Source organism: Hippoglossus hippoglossus, chromosome 7, assembly GCF_009819705.1.
Source record: "Hippoglossus hippoglossus isolate fHipHip1 chromosome 7, fHipHip1.pri, whole genome shotgun sequence".
NCBI lineage: Eukaryota > Metazoa > Chordata > Actinopteri > Pleuronectiformes > Pleuronectidae > Hippoglossus > Hippoglossus hippoglossus.
The window spans coordinates 11839169-11852957 of record NC_047157.1 but is presented as its reverse complement, the minus strand read 5'-3'; the positions used below and the strand labels follow the sequence as shown (position 1 = coordinate 11852957).

Genomic DNA, 13789 nt, shown 5'->3' with positions numbered 1-13789 from the left:
ACCAGATTTGGTGCCCAAACACACCCCAAAGAAAACAAGCCTTTTCTCTCTTCTCCTCCCTGTCCCGTTTAGTGGCTGCCGTGCGGGTGAGCCCTTGCCACTCGCGTCAGCCCTCCATCATCTCCGACGCCTCAGCGCTGGAGGGGGACCGGTCATCCACACCCAGCGACATCAACTCGCCACGCCATCGGACTCACTCCCTCTGCAATGTAAGAGCTGCCCACCTCTGCACCCTCCCAAGTAATCGCCTCCTTTGTGGAAACTGCCAACTGTCCTGCTGCGTGGCCGCTGCTGTTTCTCTCCACCGTCATTCTGGCTGAGCTCGTGTTTTTGCCCCACACAGTCTGTTGTGGCCTCACTCCGCAGCTGTCACGTGGATTTATGTGAAAACCAGTTGTTGAATAAGTGCATGCCTCGCAGCATGTAAAGCATCACTTCCCTTTTGTGTTGCGATCTTTATCTCCCCCGGTCTTTATCGCCCACTCTGCACCCCTTCACCGACTGCTCTGCTCTCACATCTCTGTTTGTTGGCCCATCTCTTCATCGTCTTGTCTCCTCTGCTCTCTCTCCCCCTCTCTCTCTCTCCTCTTTCAGTCCCTAGAAGATCTGGAGGAGGCGAAGCGTAAGAAGAAGAAAGAGAAGATGGGGCTGGGCTCTCTGTCGCGTGTCTTCGCCCGGGGGAAGCAGCGCAAGTCCCTCGACCCTGGTTTGTTTGATGGTACTTCAACACCTGATTATTACATTGAGGAAGATGCAGACTGGTAGAGCACACATGTCCGAGCGGACCACCTGGAGGGCCGTTGTGGCACATTATCAGAAGACAGAATTGTGTTGAAGCGAGCGTGCATGTGTGTGCAAGAGGATGGGTGTGTGTTTGACGTCAGCGTGTACAGATATAATAATGTGTGTGCCTGTGCAAGCTCACACGCATGCATACTTGCGTGTGCATGTGTGTGAGAGTGTGTGCATGTGTGTCGTCCATGGTCGGAGGCCATGTCAGAAGCCGGAGGCGCGTCTTGCTTCGCTGAAGTGAAAACCTTACCGAGCAAATTGCACCTGTGTGTATGTACGGTTGTGTAAATAGAGTGAACAGTGTGACACAGCGACCACATGGATGTGTTCTATTGTATCTGCCCTCCAAAGCGGCTGTGTTATTGGATCTTTTAATTGTTCTTTACATTTTGACTTTTTGTTTTCACTCAACTGGAAACTTGAAGGACTGCTGTACTTGTAAATAACAACAGTTGATGTGCACTTTGTGCGTGTAAATGTCTCCTTGTCCTGAATGCCTTTTGTTATTTTTGACATGTACCCCCCCACTCCTCTCACTACCTTTTAACTTAAACTCCTCCCTGTTTATTGTCCTGCCTGGTCCATCCCCCTCCTCCCACACTGCCATGACGAGAACAGTTTCCTGTAGGCAACATGCAGACTCCTCAAATCCACCTCCAGCGCGGTTGCACGACACATCCATCAACCGCCAAGAAAACTGTGCAGAGGCACTCCTTGATGTTTTTGTCAAATGAGACTTCAAAGACGTTGCTTAGCGAGGACTGAACTTTCTATGCAGAACAGCAACATGACGCCAAACAGGAAATGTGAGAAATGTGTTTTCTATCTGTCAGGATAGAAGGTACATGTGTGACATGCATGCAAGTAGTCCCAGTCCACAAACGCATGTTCAACAAAACCCTTCTAAACACTAATGTCTGTCTCTGGCTATGTTGTCGAGATGGTGACAAAACTGTCTGTTTAAAAGAGCAGAAAAAAAAAGAGAGGTCAGTTACTGATTTCACGGTGTTTATTCACGATTTCCTCCATTTGAAATGAAGTGATAACATTTGAAAATGTGACCCTCTGCTGCTCTGATAAACCTTCTAGAGCTTAACATCCCAGACTAAATGTTTTTTTAATCTGCACCTACCAGCTCTTCATGCTAAATTACATTTGAAACAGTAGAGGTCAACAAAGTCAACAGTCCCTAAGAAAAACCCAGTGCTACGTTTTGAATGATGAAATAATTATTCCACTCCTTCACGGGGCTTTGTACCCTTCTCTCTCTGTGAGATCTTACAGTAGCTCCCAGCTATCGTTTTTATGAACACTTAGAAAGGCTGTTGGAAGTAGAGTTATTGTGGCAAAAGCTAATCTAAAAAAACTATTACCTCAAAATTAGCGATAACATCAACATCAATTATAAAAAACACAGTAAATATTAGACTGATTACCTCTTCTTCAAACCCCAGGAATTAGGTCATTTTACCAGAAAATCACAGCTTCATTTTAGCGGCCTGATGATGGAGCGAACGTTCAGTGAACTGCTTTAACAATAGCAAGTGCCAGTTCAAGCCATTGCTGCAAAAAAAAAAAAGCAATTAACTCTGTGCCAAAGGTTAATAGCGTTTCTTCAAGCAAAAGAATGACTAAAGACATTGGATTATTTTTCATCCGTGCATTGGATTGAGCCGGAGTCTGCACTGCCCCGCCAGGAAGTCGTTTCTCTCCCTGATATTAAAGCTAACACTGGGTATTTGTCGGTCCCACCTGGGACGCTGTAGAGTCACAGATTATGTTGGAGCTGTATTTAACCACCATGCTTGTCAAAAGAGGGGATTATCATTTAACCCTGAGCTCATCCTACGCTCGGGCTCGCAGATCCAGGAGCGAATCGCTGAGGTGATTCCAGGATTAGTCGTCATGTATTAAATTATATGTAAAAGAACAACAGCTCAACCAGTTTATCTCATTACACATTCAATGACATGTATAAAACTCTAGGCTACTTTTATTTTGTTCATGTAACCGACCTTTATGCTCCTCTGCTGATGGGGGGGGGACAAACATATCAATCGGAAAATATTGTATCAGTTTATGTTTTTGAGCCACGGTCTTTTTTGTCCTTTTCTTTTTCCCACGGATATTTTCCTTTTTGTAAATGAGATAACACTGCAGAAATGAAATTATTAATATTATTATGAAAGAGTTTTATTTAAAGTCAAAGATGTAGGCCTCGTTGGAGGACTTCTACCATGAGGTCCTGAGATGTTTAGAAGTGGCTAGTAGCAAACTTTTAAAGGCATGGCAAAAAAAATGACCCTCAAAAGAACTAAATGAGAAAAATAAGATTATTTTAAAATAAAAAATAAGTATCGATGAATTTCCATGTGGCTGTCCTCTCTTTCCCTGTGTTGATGTTTGTGTGTGTGTGTATGTGTTCATTCTGTTGTTGTCTGGCTCTAATCCTGATTTGTCCCTTTATGCCGGGAGGGGGTGGCTGCCATTTTTAACATATGCGTAAGCTTCCCTCAACCCTGCAAGTCCCTCTGTGACAGGACTGCATCCCGAAAGCTTCCACATGGCCTCCTTTCCTCTCTACCCCACCTTCAACTCCTCATCACGACTGGAAAGCACTTATTTCCTCTTCTGTTGCATTGAAATCAATAAGAAGAAAAACAGTGGAGGAGGGAAAGGAAGCCATGTCGGAACTGTTGGAACACAACTCATATGTGTCAGCACATGGTGTCAATAATGTTCTGCCTTGGTTTGACCCCTGACCTCTAACACCAACCCCTCTTGTCTGACCTGCACCGGACTCTCAACACAGTCGAGTGACCCATGAAGTGATCAATCAGACCGAGTAAGACCGAGCTGCACCAGCTCCAATTGCTTTGAAATCAGTTGTGTTGGGTTGCGAGCTGTGTTTGAAGATGCCTTCTAACTCTCACACGACATCACAAACTGACCCTGGAGCATTTAGCACTTCTTCAAGTTCTACCTGGTTCTGATGCAAACCATCCAAAAACAATGGAGTGTCACAGTGTGTGAAACATTTCTTGGGGTTAATATGAAACTCCTGCTGAACGAAGGGGACTTTCTATGAAGCGCTAACGTTAATTCAGTATACACTTCAGTTAGTGAAATCCTTTTACCAAATATCTTAACTATTTTAATTTAGCAGTTATCAGACAAGTTAAACACAGTTGTTGAAACAACAGTCTATTTTATCCTGTGTGTAGTGGACATAGTGCTATTCTGTCCATACCTTCTTTACAGTATATATAGACTGTGGTTGTCGTAAACTCACAGAATACCATAATTTACAAAACTAGCACTCTCAAAGTAATAATAATAATAATAATAACCACATAGCTGTAGATGATGTTATTCTGGCTCACTTTTGATGAGTTTTAAAAAGGCTTAGTATGGCCAGCCCCACAGGGGGACCTAACTATCAAAGTGTCCAACTTCAACTCTACAGTCAATTTTACAGTTGTAATGTAGTGACATGTCTTTGTTAAAGAATGAAAAAACAAGGATCTTACATCTGGAGTTTAGCTTAGAGTGCATTTCCAGCAGAAAGTTGATTGAGTTGATTGAAATTAATTGGTCAAAGAAGAGCATTAAGAAGTGCACATTCAGTCTAAATATCCAGTTTGAAATGACTAACAGATGGGGTTTTTTAAATACAAAATCACAATCATTCAGTTGTGACTATCTGTCTTTCTGAGTAAGAACATGATGGTACAGTGAGCTTGCCGAAAACGTTCCCACTGTTTTTTCTGGAAACAAATTGACTTTACTGCGTTTACGCTTCAAAACCAGAAGCAATAATTCAGGTAGAGAGCATCCTTCTGTCTCACATCTTTGTTTGTCCCACTGAAATAACAGGTGAAATTAAACGGATGTTTTGGAGAGTAAAGGGTCGAACAGGAAGGATTTCTGGAATCTGTGGCCGTCCTTTATGACTGAACTGTGAGGTGGATGCATTGATCCGTGGCTCATTAGTTTCCCAGGAGCCCTTACAGTGTTGGACCATGTACAGTCAGTGGGTGAGCCACAGGGTACATGGCTGTATGTATGTAAGACTGCATCGAGAGCAGTTTAGCATCTGTACTGATGTAGTGGTTTTCAAGAAGTATTAGGGGAGTAAGGTGGCAGGATGATATTTAGGTATGTCACCAAACACTTGACTTGTCTTGCTGATTGTGTGTTCGACCATCTATTTGCTCTCCTCATCATGTAGTGCTGGATGTGTGGTTTACAGTAGTTTCTCTGTTGTCTGCGATGCTGCACAGACTGAGTGTCGAGCAGTGACAGCTTCCTCCCTCATCAACAGCCTAGAACATCAAGCTGACAAGCCACACCTCCACACATGTATGTCACAAGCAGTCAGAACAATGATATGTTCAAAGTAATAAGAGCAAAACGTGATACTGTAGGCGACCCAGTGCTGAGGCCTGCACTGGTGCTAGATTGCCCCCTGCTGGTAAAGACAGAGGAAATGTTTCTGACTAAAATGAACAAACTGTGGTAAATGATTGATTCTTCAATGAAATATTTAGAAAAATGCATGTTCGACCCAAGTGAATAACACAACAGATAAGCACAAATTGATTACAGGAAAAAAGTATTTAAATGACTCATTATTATTTAAAGCTAGAATCTAGTGTGATTTGCAATTGTGTGAGGCAGATTTTATGTGATCGTAATGTATCAAAGTATAAGATGGTTTTCTTGATAACAGGCCTTGTATTTTCATTGAGTCGCTGCTGCCGGCTAATTTAGACAGATGAGTCATGTTAGCTCGGCGGTTCAAACAGCTGCCTGTTTAATGGACTTCTAAAGCGTGGAGCTGCTTATAAAAGCTGCAACTTGTGTTTACAGCATCTCTGGCAAACGCTTGGCTTGTTGTCGTGCAGCCAAAAGCGTAGGATGTTGTTATAAGCCCATTTATTTTGCAGAAATCACTTATGTCTACTTTCCTTTCCCCCCACTGGGCTAATTTTATGTTAAACTGATTTTCATTTTTCCTGCGCTATGTTTTATTGAACATGTTGCTCTTTCATTACTCACTACACCCACTGCCACCTCCGACACTCACCACCTCAACTACATCATCCACATGTCTCCCCCACCCCCTTCCCTCACCCACCAACCCAACAACCCACCCGCCCAGACTCAGATGGCCTGTCCAGCCCCACTCGCCACAGCCTCTCAGACGGGTCAGAGGACCAGCTGGACCGCCTCCAGCAGGTGGAGTTGGCCAGGACCACACCCATGTCACAGTGGAGGGCGGGTACTGTGCAGGCCTGGCTAGAGGTTGTCATGGCGATGCCCATGTACATCCGCACCTGCTCAGAAAACATCAAGAGTGGCAAGGTTGGAGAAAACCAGACATTGATTTCATATTTTTTTTATATCTCTAGTTTTATACTTTAAAGGTTCAGTGTGTAGAATTTAGTGACACCTAGTGGTGAAGTTGCATGTTGCAGCTGAATACCCCTCACCTCACCCTCCCCTTCCAAACATGAAAGAGGACCTGTGGTAGCTTTCATTTGTCATAAAAACTCAAAAGGTGTTTAGTTTGTCCAGTTTGGGCTATTGTTAAAAACATGGCGGCCTCCATAGAGAGGAACCTCTCCTGGTGTAAATATTAAGTATTTAAATATAAAGGGCCCCTTCTAGGGTAAAGAAAACAACAATCCGTATAATTTAGATGAAACACACTAGTGAAAACATCACTAGGATTATTTCATATTCAATTTCTGCCAATAGATCCCTTTCACCTAAATCTTACACACTGAACCTGGAAAAGTTTTATTCTTGCACTGTTTTCACTTTTTAAAAAATATGCTTACATCTGCTGTACCATCATTTTACAGGCTATGTCAGTCGAATGCCCAACTTTGTATAGCTTCAGTTATTCATCTTTAAATCTGTATCTATATTTGGCTTCAATACTCTGCCTCGGTTACTTGTGTCTTTCAATCACCTTGTACTTAAAATAGCTGTAATATCAATATCTCCATTAGCACTTACTCATTTACAGTGACAGCTTTGTAGTAGTTCTGGGGATTGACTTTCATCTCACTGCAGTGTACTTATCTTGACTCATTTTTAGATAGATAATCTATCCATCTATCAAATCTACATTATTGTGAACAATTGCAAATGTATAGTTCAACAACGTGTCACATTTCAATCTATGATCTTGGCTTTTGTTCTCAGGATACTTCGGCAGTGTGGTTGTAGTTTCTATAAGAGTTAAACAGCTACTTTGACTTGTTGCAGGTCTTACTGGGGCTGACAGATGAGGACCTGGAGCTGGGTTTAGGTGTCAGCAGTTTAATGCATCGCCGGAAACTTCGCCTGGCCATCGAGGACTACAGAGATGCTGAGAACGGTAGAGGGTGAGGAAGGGACACAGAAGACTCTTCTATAAACTGTATAATATGTGGTAATGCAAGAGCACCCTCTGTTGGTGGTATATAGTAACAGCATTTACAGAATGCAGAATTGAAGGTATTGCAACTGTTATAGAGGTAGATTAAACTGCTGCATTACATGGATAGTTTTATTTCTCATTTGTCAGACTGTTCAAGAGTAATTATTTCTTTTATTTCTTCAGGTTTCTATTAAACTAAGAAAAACAGATATGTTTAGTTTTTTATGTTTTTTTTGATAAGCTGGAGCCGCCAGTTAATTATTTTGGTAGAACCAGTGGTTCTGCAGTAGCCACAGCAGCTCCATACAGTGGGTTATTTTACACTGAGGCTATTATGAGTCATCATGACAAGCACATGGATGTCGAAATCTCCCAGAGACATTTCAGTCATAACCAAATATGTCGACCTCATTGAGGTGTTGGGGGAAAACTCTGAGAATTATTAACGTCAGTCGGATTCACCTTGTGGGTTTACTGTGGCTAAAACTATCTGCACGGCTGAGTGAGAAACAACTGTGACACTGTTTGCCTGCAGGCTGTCCAAGGCTGCAGACATGGACCACCACTGGGTGGCCAAGGCCTGGTTAAGCGACGTGGGCTTGCCTCAGTACGCCCAGGCCTTTCACAATCACTTGGTGGACGGCCGCATGCTTAACTCCCTCACACGCCGGGACCTTGAACGTCACCTCAACATCACCAAGAAGTTCCACCAGGTCAGCCTGCAGCTGGGCATCGAACTGCTGCACCTACTCAACTTTGACAAGGAGGTAAGTGGGACTCTAATAATTCAGGTTCACAGACAGCAGACAGCAGTGGATGTGGTTACAGTTAACAAAAGGTACATCCTGTTTGTTAAAATGGTTTCCAGGCACTGCAGGCTCGCCGGGTGCAGTGTGAGCATCAGAACGTGGATCCACTGGTGTGGACGTCTCATCGGGTCATCAAGTGGATCCGAGACATTGATATGAAGGTGGGGGCAGAGATCCAGAATGCACCTTAAACACTGAACACACTCCGACAGGCCTAACCACTATAAAAACTTTATATTGTCTTTTTTAAACTCACACCTTGAAACAAAAACTGAAGCTGATAAATTAAAATACAAAGTTTTCCTTACAGTTTATTACTAAATGTATAATTACTTTGATTAAATGTGTATTATAAGATCTCTGTCATGTTGCACTGAGAGTAGTGGAGGCTCCTGTGTTTCCTCAGCTCCCCCCTGCTCCGCAGTGTGATAGCAAGCCTTTCTTATTGTACTTGTAAGCTGCTACTGGTTGATTGCAAAGCCTTTTAAATTGCAGCCTCTGTGGTGATGCTGCAATATGAATAGCTCCCCATCAACATTAGCATTGGAAAACATTTCCTTTATGAGGCACAACCACATTCAGGTCATGTGGACTGACATCCTGTTGACATCCTCAGGGCGCTTTAATAGAGAAGATATCAACACATCCCTCACTATGTTGTTTGTGTCAGCTCATGTGTTGATATCTCTCTTTTTTCCTTCACTCAATATTTACTGTGGTTTTTACATCCGAGAATTTAGTTCACTCACTGTTCCTCTCTCCATCCGCCTGCGCAGGAGTTTGCAGAAGGTCTCCTTAACAGTGGAGTTCATGGAGCCGTCATGGTGCTTGACCCCACGTTCAACACTGACGCCATGGCAACAGCACTGGGGATTGCCAACAGCAAGCACATGGTTCGTCGACACCTCGTCGAGGAGATGAAGGCCCTGATTGGCTCTGCCAGGTGAGAGAGACGTCCACTCAAACACACCACAACAGATTCCACTATAGTTCTACTCACTGAAGCGTTTATGCAAAGGTAGGTATCACTCAAGACCTTGTCTGACAACATATGGTGATGTATTTATCTTTAAAATGTTGCACAAAGGTGCATTGAAGTGTCTTTCAGATGTCATTTGCAGCTCTCCCCAACACCCTGATCCCTCCTGTGCTCCCTGCAGGACAGATGCCAAACAGGACTATGAGCGTTTAGGCCCGGGAACACCACCGACCCCACATCGCCAGAACTCGCTGGGCCGACCACCCAGCTCTGCCGGTCGACACACTGATGACGAGGGTTCGCTGAGACGGAGGGCTGTCAAGGTGGTAAACAAAAAAACTTCCCCTCTTCGGAATCAGCTTTGGGTATCTGAATCAGGCTTGGGCATTATTTGACCTTTGACACAGCATTTATACAACTTTAATGAGATTGTGAATATAGTGCAGTTGCATGGCGTTAGACAGAAGACAACGAAGCCTGAGTTGAGTGTATTTACTATGAATGTTTGTTTCATTTCCAGCCTCCAACAGGCTTCAGCCCCAAAGGCCGCAGTGGGCGGGACTTGAGTTGCCATGGCAGCTACAGCTCTCTTCCGCGGGATGTTCGAGACCAGACTCCGCCCAGAACCGAGGGAAGTCCGATTCACGGGTACACCAGCATCGAGGTCTCCAACGTGTGAGGTCAACAGAGTGCAGCACCAGACATCCTCTTCATCATGGACAATTGTTTTCCATCTACGCCCCAAACATGGATGTTTTCTTCTTTTCTATAAATGAGCCTTTAGAGGACAGATTGCACTTTTTAAAAAGGGACAGGATATGTTTTTACACGTTTCCTGATTTAAGCAAAACTTTTTCAAGAATCACTGTGAGCAGGTGGTGAGAAGATTCTCCCCCAGAATGAAGGAAGGACTCAAAATAAAGGATTATTTTTCTATGTAGTTTATGTAGTTTGTTTCCGTTGACTAGTTGATATTGACAAAGTCTGTTTTCTGAGGGAAATGAGAATTAAAAAAACTTTGTATAATACAGGGTAGCCTACTTCAAGACAAAATGAAAAAAGTTTAATATCAGTGTAAACTGTTGTGGTTTCATTCAATTCTGCTGTCTGTGATGCCTTGTCATTGTAACTGAGTACAATGGACAAAAAAAAGACTTGAACTGAATTTTAAATTCTAGATTATACTATGTTTGATAGTCATTTTTCATCTTGCACATTTACACTGTTGTGTCTAAACATATGTAGCGCCCTCTTCTGATGTTTTATACTGTGTGGTGAACATGGAATAATATTTGAACTGAACTGCTAACTGAAGATGACTGCAGAGTTGTATGTTAGCCTTCCGGCTAAATGGTGTAAAGATGAAATTATGTCAACATGAGAGTGTTACTTTTAATGAAATAAAGAATACATTCAACTAAGAAAAGATCATTTTGAAAAATAATCGTTTTTATAAAATGAGATAACAATAGCATAAAACTCTATCTGGTGGCAATGAAGATATTACAGGAGGATGGTGTTACCTCTTAAAGGTTCAGTGTGTAGAATTTAGAGACATCTAGTGGTGAAGTTGAATGTTGCAGCTGAATACCCCTCACCTGACCCTCCTCTTCCAAACATGGAAGAGAACCTGTGGTAGCCTTCAGTCGTCATAAAATTCTGAAAATGTGTTTATTTTGTCCAGTTTGGACTACTTTAAAAAAGTATTTCAAAATAAAGGGCCACTTCTCGGGTAAAGAAAACAACAATGAGAACAATTTAGTTAAAACACGCTCGTGAAAACATCATGAGGATTATTTTATATTCAATTTCTGCCAATAGATCAATTCCACCTCAATCTTACACACTGGACCTTCAGTTCCACAATCACAGTCAATCCAATTATCAATAATCTCACATATCCCCAATGATTTATCACTCCCTGCCCAGCTGGGGGCAGCTTTTTAGCCTCTTTTAGCTCATTGTTTTGGTTTTACTTTGTAATTCAGCCTTATCAGTCTCTACTACTACACACTGCATACCTATTACAGAATAATAATAACTTTATTTGTAAAGCACTTTTCTTTACAAGTAACAACATGCTTTACAACTCACGGCAAAGGCTCTATCTCCTTTTGGATTTTGGAATAGCTAGCACCGCTTTACCATTATAATATTTGTATTATAATGAGATGTTATGTCTTTTGGAGGCTGCTTATGTTGTTTAGTCCATGGCGAGTATGATCGGTGGGAGGAGCTAGTGGGTGTAGTTCTCTGAGGTGCCACATGCGAGTAAGACATTTCCGGTGAGAGTATGTGGAAAGTAAACAATCAGTTTCGTACAACGGAAGGCTTCATGTCCAGTACCAAATGATAACGTGAATAACTAGCTGGAACTTAAGTCAAAGTGAAAAGAGGAAGCAGTGGAGATGTTGAAGATTTATGAATAAAGGATGATAATACAGTCTGGGAATTAGATTCATACATATGGGAAATGTTTGCGCTGCATTCCAATTGGATTCTATTAGACAAGTCAAAGCAAGTTTATTTGTGCAACATGTTTCAACATCAAGACACTTATTACTTAAGTGCGTTTGATAAAATATAAAACAGATTAAGAAAAACTCAGCCATTACCTTCGTGCTAATATTGACTCTGTATACTTGGCTGATTCTTCAAGAGTATTTTGGTGACGTACCCCAGTTATGACCCATTCCTCGGCTCCCTGCTTTACATGTTAACTGTCTGTGTTTAGGTCTCTGCACAATACAACATGGTGCAACTTCCTCCTCTTACTCACAGTGACTCAATCATCATGGCAAGCAAAGGATGACACAGCACCGAGTGAGACAGCAGCCGTCGGGCAACCTTCCCTCACTCACTTACTCCCGTTCTTGTAATCCACCCACGGTCAGGTCAGATAAAACAGGCAATTCATTATGTGAATGCACTCTGGGATATCAGGGGTATGATTACGGGAAGCAGGCGTGTCAGGCAACTTTCCACCTGGGAAATTAACCGAGCTACTTATTAGTAGAAATGTTTGATGGGTAAATGTAATTATGCACCCACGTCACAGCCATAACACCGAGATGAAGAAATGAATGTCAATGGAAGTGGATGAGCTTGCCAATTGGACAGCAAGAGGAAAATCTGTTTCTTTTATTAGAGTTATGTATGGTTATATTTGTTGGAACAGATCCCCAGTATAGAATATTTATTGAGGAAACCGTACTACATATATTTATAGCCTAAACCGATTTGCTACACCATCACTTAAAGCTTTCAGATGTATAAAACATGTTCATCTCTATCTTACTGTAACGTTTTTCCTTTGAGGCTGCCGACATCTCACTTAATTCGATAACAGGCTGGGAGAGATAGGGGTTCAGTCCGGGTCACCAGATGTAATCAAGGCGTATTCACTGTGTCTGTCTTTCCCTCTGTATGTGTGTGTTTATGTGCCTGTGCAGTAAAACAGAGGAACCACACAAAAGCTTAGGAGGAAGAAAACCTCCCCAGGGTCCGGAGCAACCAGGCTGCCTCACCTACAAGGAACAATACAGCAATGGCCAGTGTCCGAACTGGTTTTGTCGTTGTTGTACAATAGTCAAGTCTTCATTGTAGCAGGCTGAGACAGAGGAAGTGGAGCCAGGTGGAGCCCTTTTTTACGGTCTTGGGTCGATTTCTTAACACATATGTACTTTGTTGACTACATGCATGACGTAGGACTATCTGTGTCACGTGACCTCTGGCAGGGTTGGTCCTCGAGGGTTGGTTCTGTCCAAAGGGCTCGAAAGGAGTGACAGCGAGTAGGTGGGTAATTTACCATCCACTTACAGTCACTCCTGCCCTTTTAAGAGGAAGTAGGCCTAAAAATGTCATCCGTAATGGCTGATATATAACTGAGTGGCTTGTCTGGTATTGAGTAAACAGTGTGATATTCATCATTGTGTAAGACAGATAGTCATATATATTTTAATAGACTAAAAGACCTAAAAGATTGTCATATTTTTGTGGTTAGATTTGACTTGGAAGAGATTTATGCAAATATGTCTGAATGTCTAAATAAGTGTGGTAAAGACATAAAAGTACATGCTCTTGTTTTCCTGGTGCATAGCAGCTGGACTTCTTTTCAGTATTTTAATCAATCAATCTGATCATATTGTTGTCAGTCACACTTTTCAAGAGACTGTATGCATCATCATACATTTATCGTGTTAATAAAGAGCCAAAACAATTATAGACTGACATAAAGCAACTATATAAATGTTCAGAAGGAAATATTCCACATTCAGTTCGTTATACCACAGTTCATTGGTCAATTCCCCCTTATATATACCTGATCCTGGACACTAAAACTAAGACAGCTAAAAATAAGTTACTTCCATTATTTTACACCTGTGCTTATTCCGCTGTGAAATAGCACTGTTGTTCAAGAGGCTTTTTGTGGCATGAGCTGACACTATTACCTCTGCCAAGGAGGTTGTTTTCCCCCATGTTTGTTTTTGTTTGTGTTTTGTCAGCAAGATTATAAAATTCAAGATTAAGATTTTAAAACAGACAAAACAAACAAAACAGTTTAAAAATCTGAGTCCAGGCCCTGTCCCCTTTGGTCTTAAGTCCTAATTGATGGAGGAGCAAACTGTATAAATGAACGTGCTGCCCTCCACCGCTCTGCAGGCCCGGCACTGAGGGGGTTAATGAAACTGGAAGTGGAGCTCGGTGCCCCCTCCCTCCCTCCCTCCCTCCTCCCTCCTCACCCCTCCCACCCTGCCGCCCTCCCTCCCTCCCTCC

General features: G+C 42.4%; 2 protein-coding genes across 6 annotated transcripts in view; both read left to right on the top strand.

The window, feature by feature from the left end:
• The window catches only part of LOC117764464 (kazrin-like), a 177154-nt gene extending 171060 nt beyond the window's left edge, over nucleotides 1-6094 (top strand). For 2 of the 5 annotated variants that reach the window (XM_034590260.1, XM_034590262.1), the window contains 2 exons: nucleotides 73-209; nucleotides 595-3157. In XM_034590260.1, coding sequence (XP_034446151.1) covers nucleotides 73-209; nucleotides 595-765 — 308 coding nt within the window. In that variant the 3' untranslated portion in view covers nucleotides 766-3157. Of the gene's footprint in view, nucleotides 1-72; nucleotides 210-594; nucleotides 3158-5956 lie in introns of those variants that run through there. The other 3 variants (XR_004614394.1, XR_004614395.1, XM_034590261.1) reach the window with 3 other exon arrangements.
• LOC117764466 (kazrin-A-like) lies at nucleotides 6031-10439 on the top strand. Its single transcript, XM_034590263.1, has 7 exons — nucleotides 6031-6159; nucleotides 7072-7190; nucleotides 7761-7992; nucleotides 8094-8195; nucleotides 8811-8977; nucleotides 9195-9339; nucleotides 9534-10439. The coding sequence occupies exons 1-7, from the start codon at nucleotides 6058-6060 to the stop codon at nucleotides 9690-9692; spliced, it is 1026 nt and encodes a 341-aa protein (XP_034446154.1). The 5' UTR covers nucleotides 6031-6057; the 3' UTR covers nucleotides 9693-10439.
• Nucleotides 10440-13789: the final 3350 nt, after the last annotated feature.

Coding starts and splice junctions, on each gene's coding strand:
- LOC117764466 (XM_034590263.1), top strand. CDS start 6,058: ATGTCACAGTGGAGGGCGGGTACTGTGCAGGCCTGGCTAGAGGTTGTC. Junction 7,191..7,760: donor GATGCTGAGAACGGTAGAGG/GTGAGGAAGGGA, acceptor GTTTGCCTGCAG/GCTGTCCAAGGCTGCAGACA. Junction 8,978..9,194: donor GCCCTGATTGGCTCTGCCAG/GTGAGAGAGACG, acceptor TGCTCCCTGCAG/GACAGATGCCAAACAGGACT.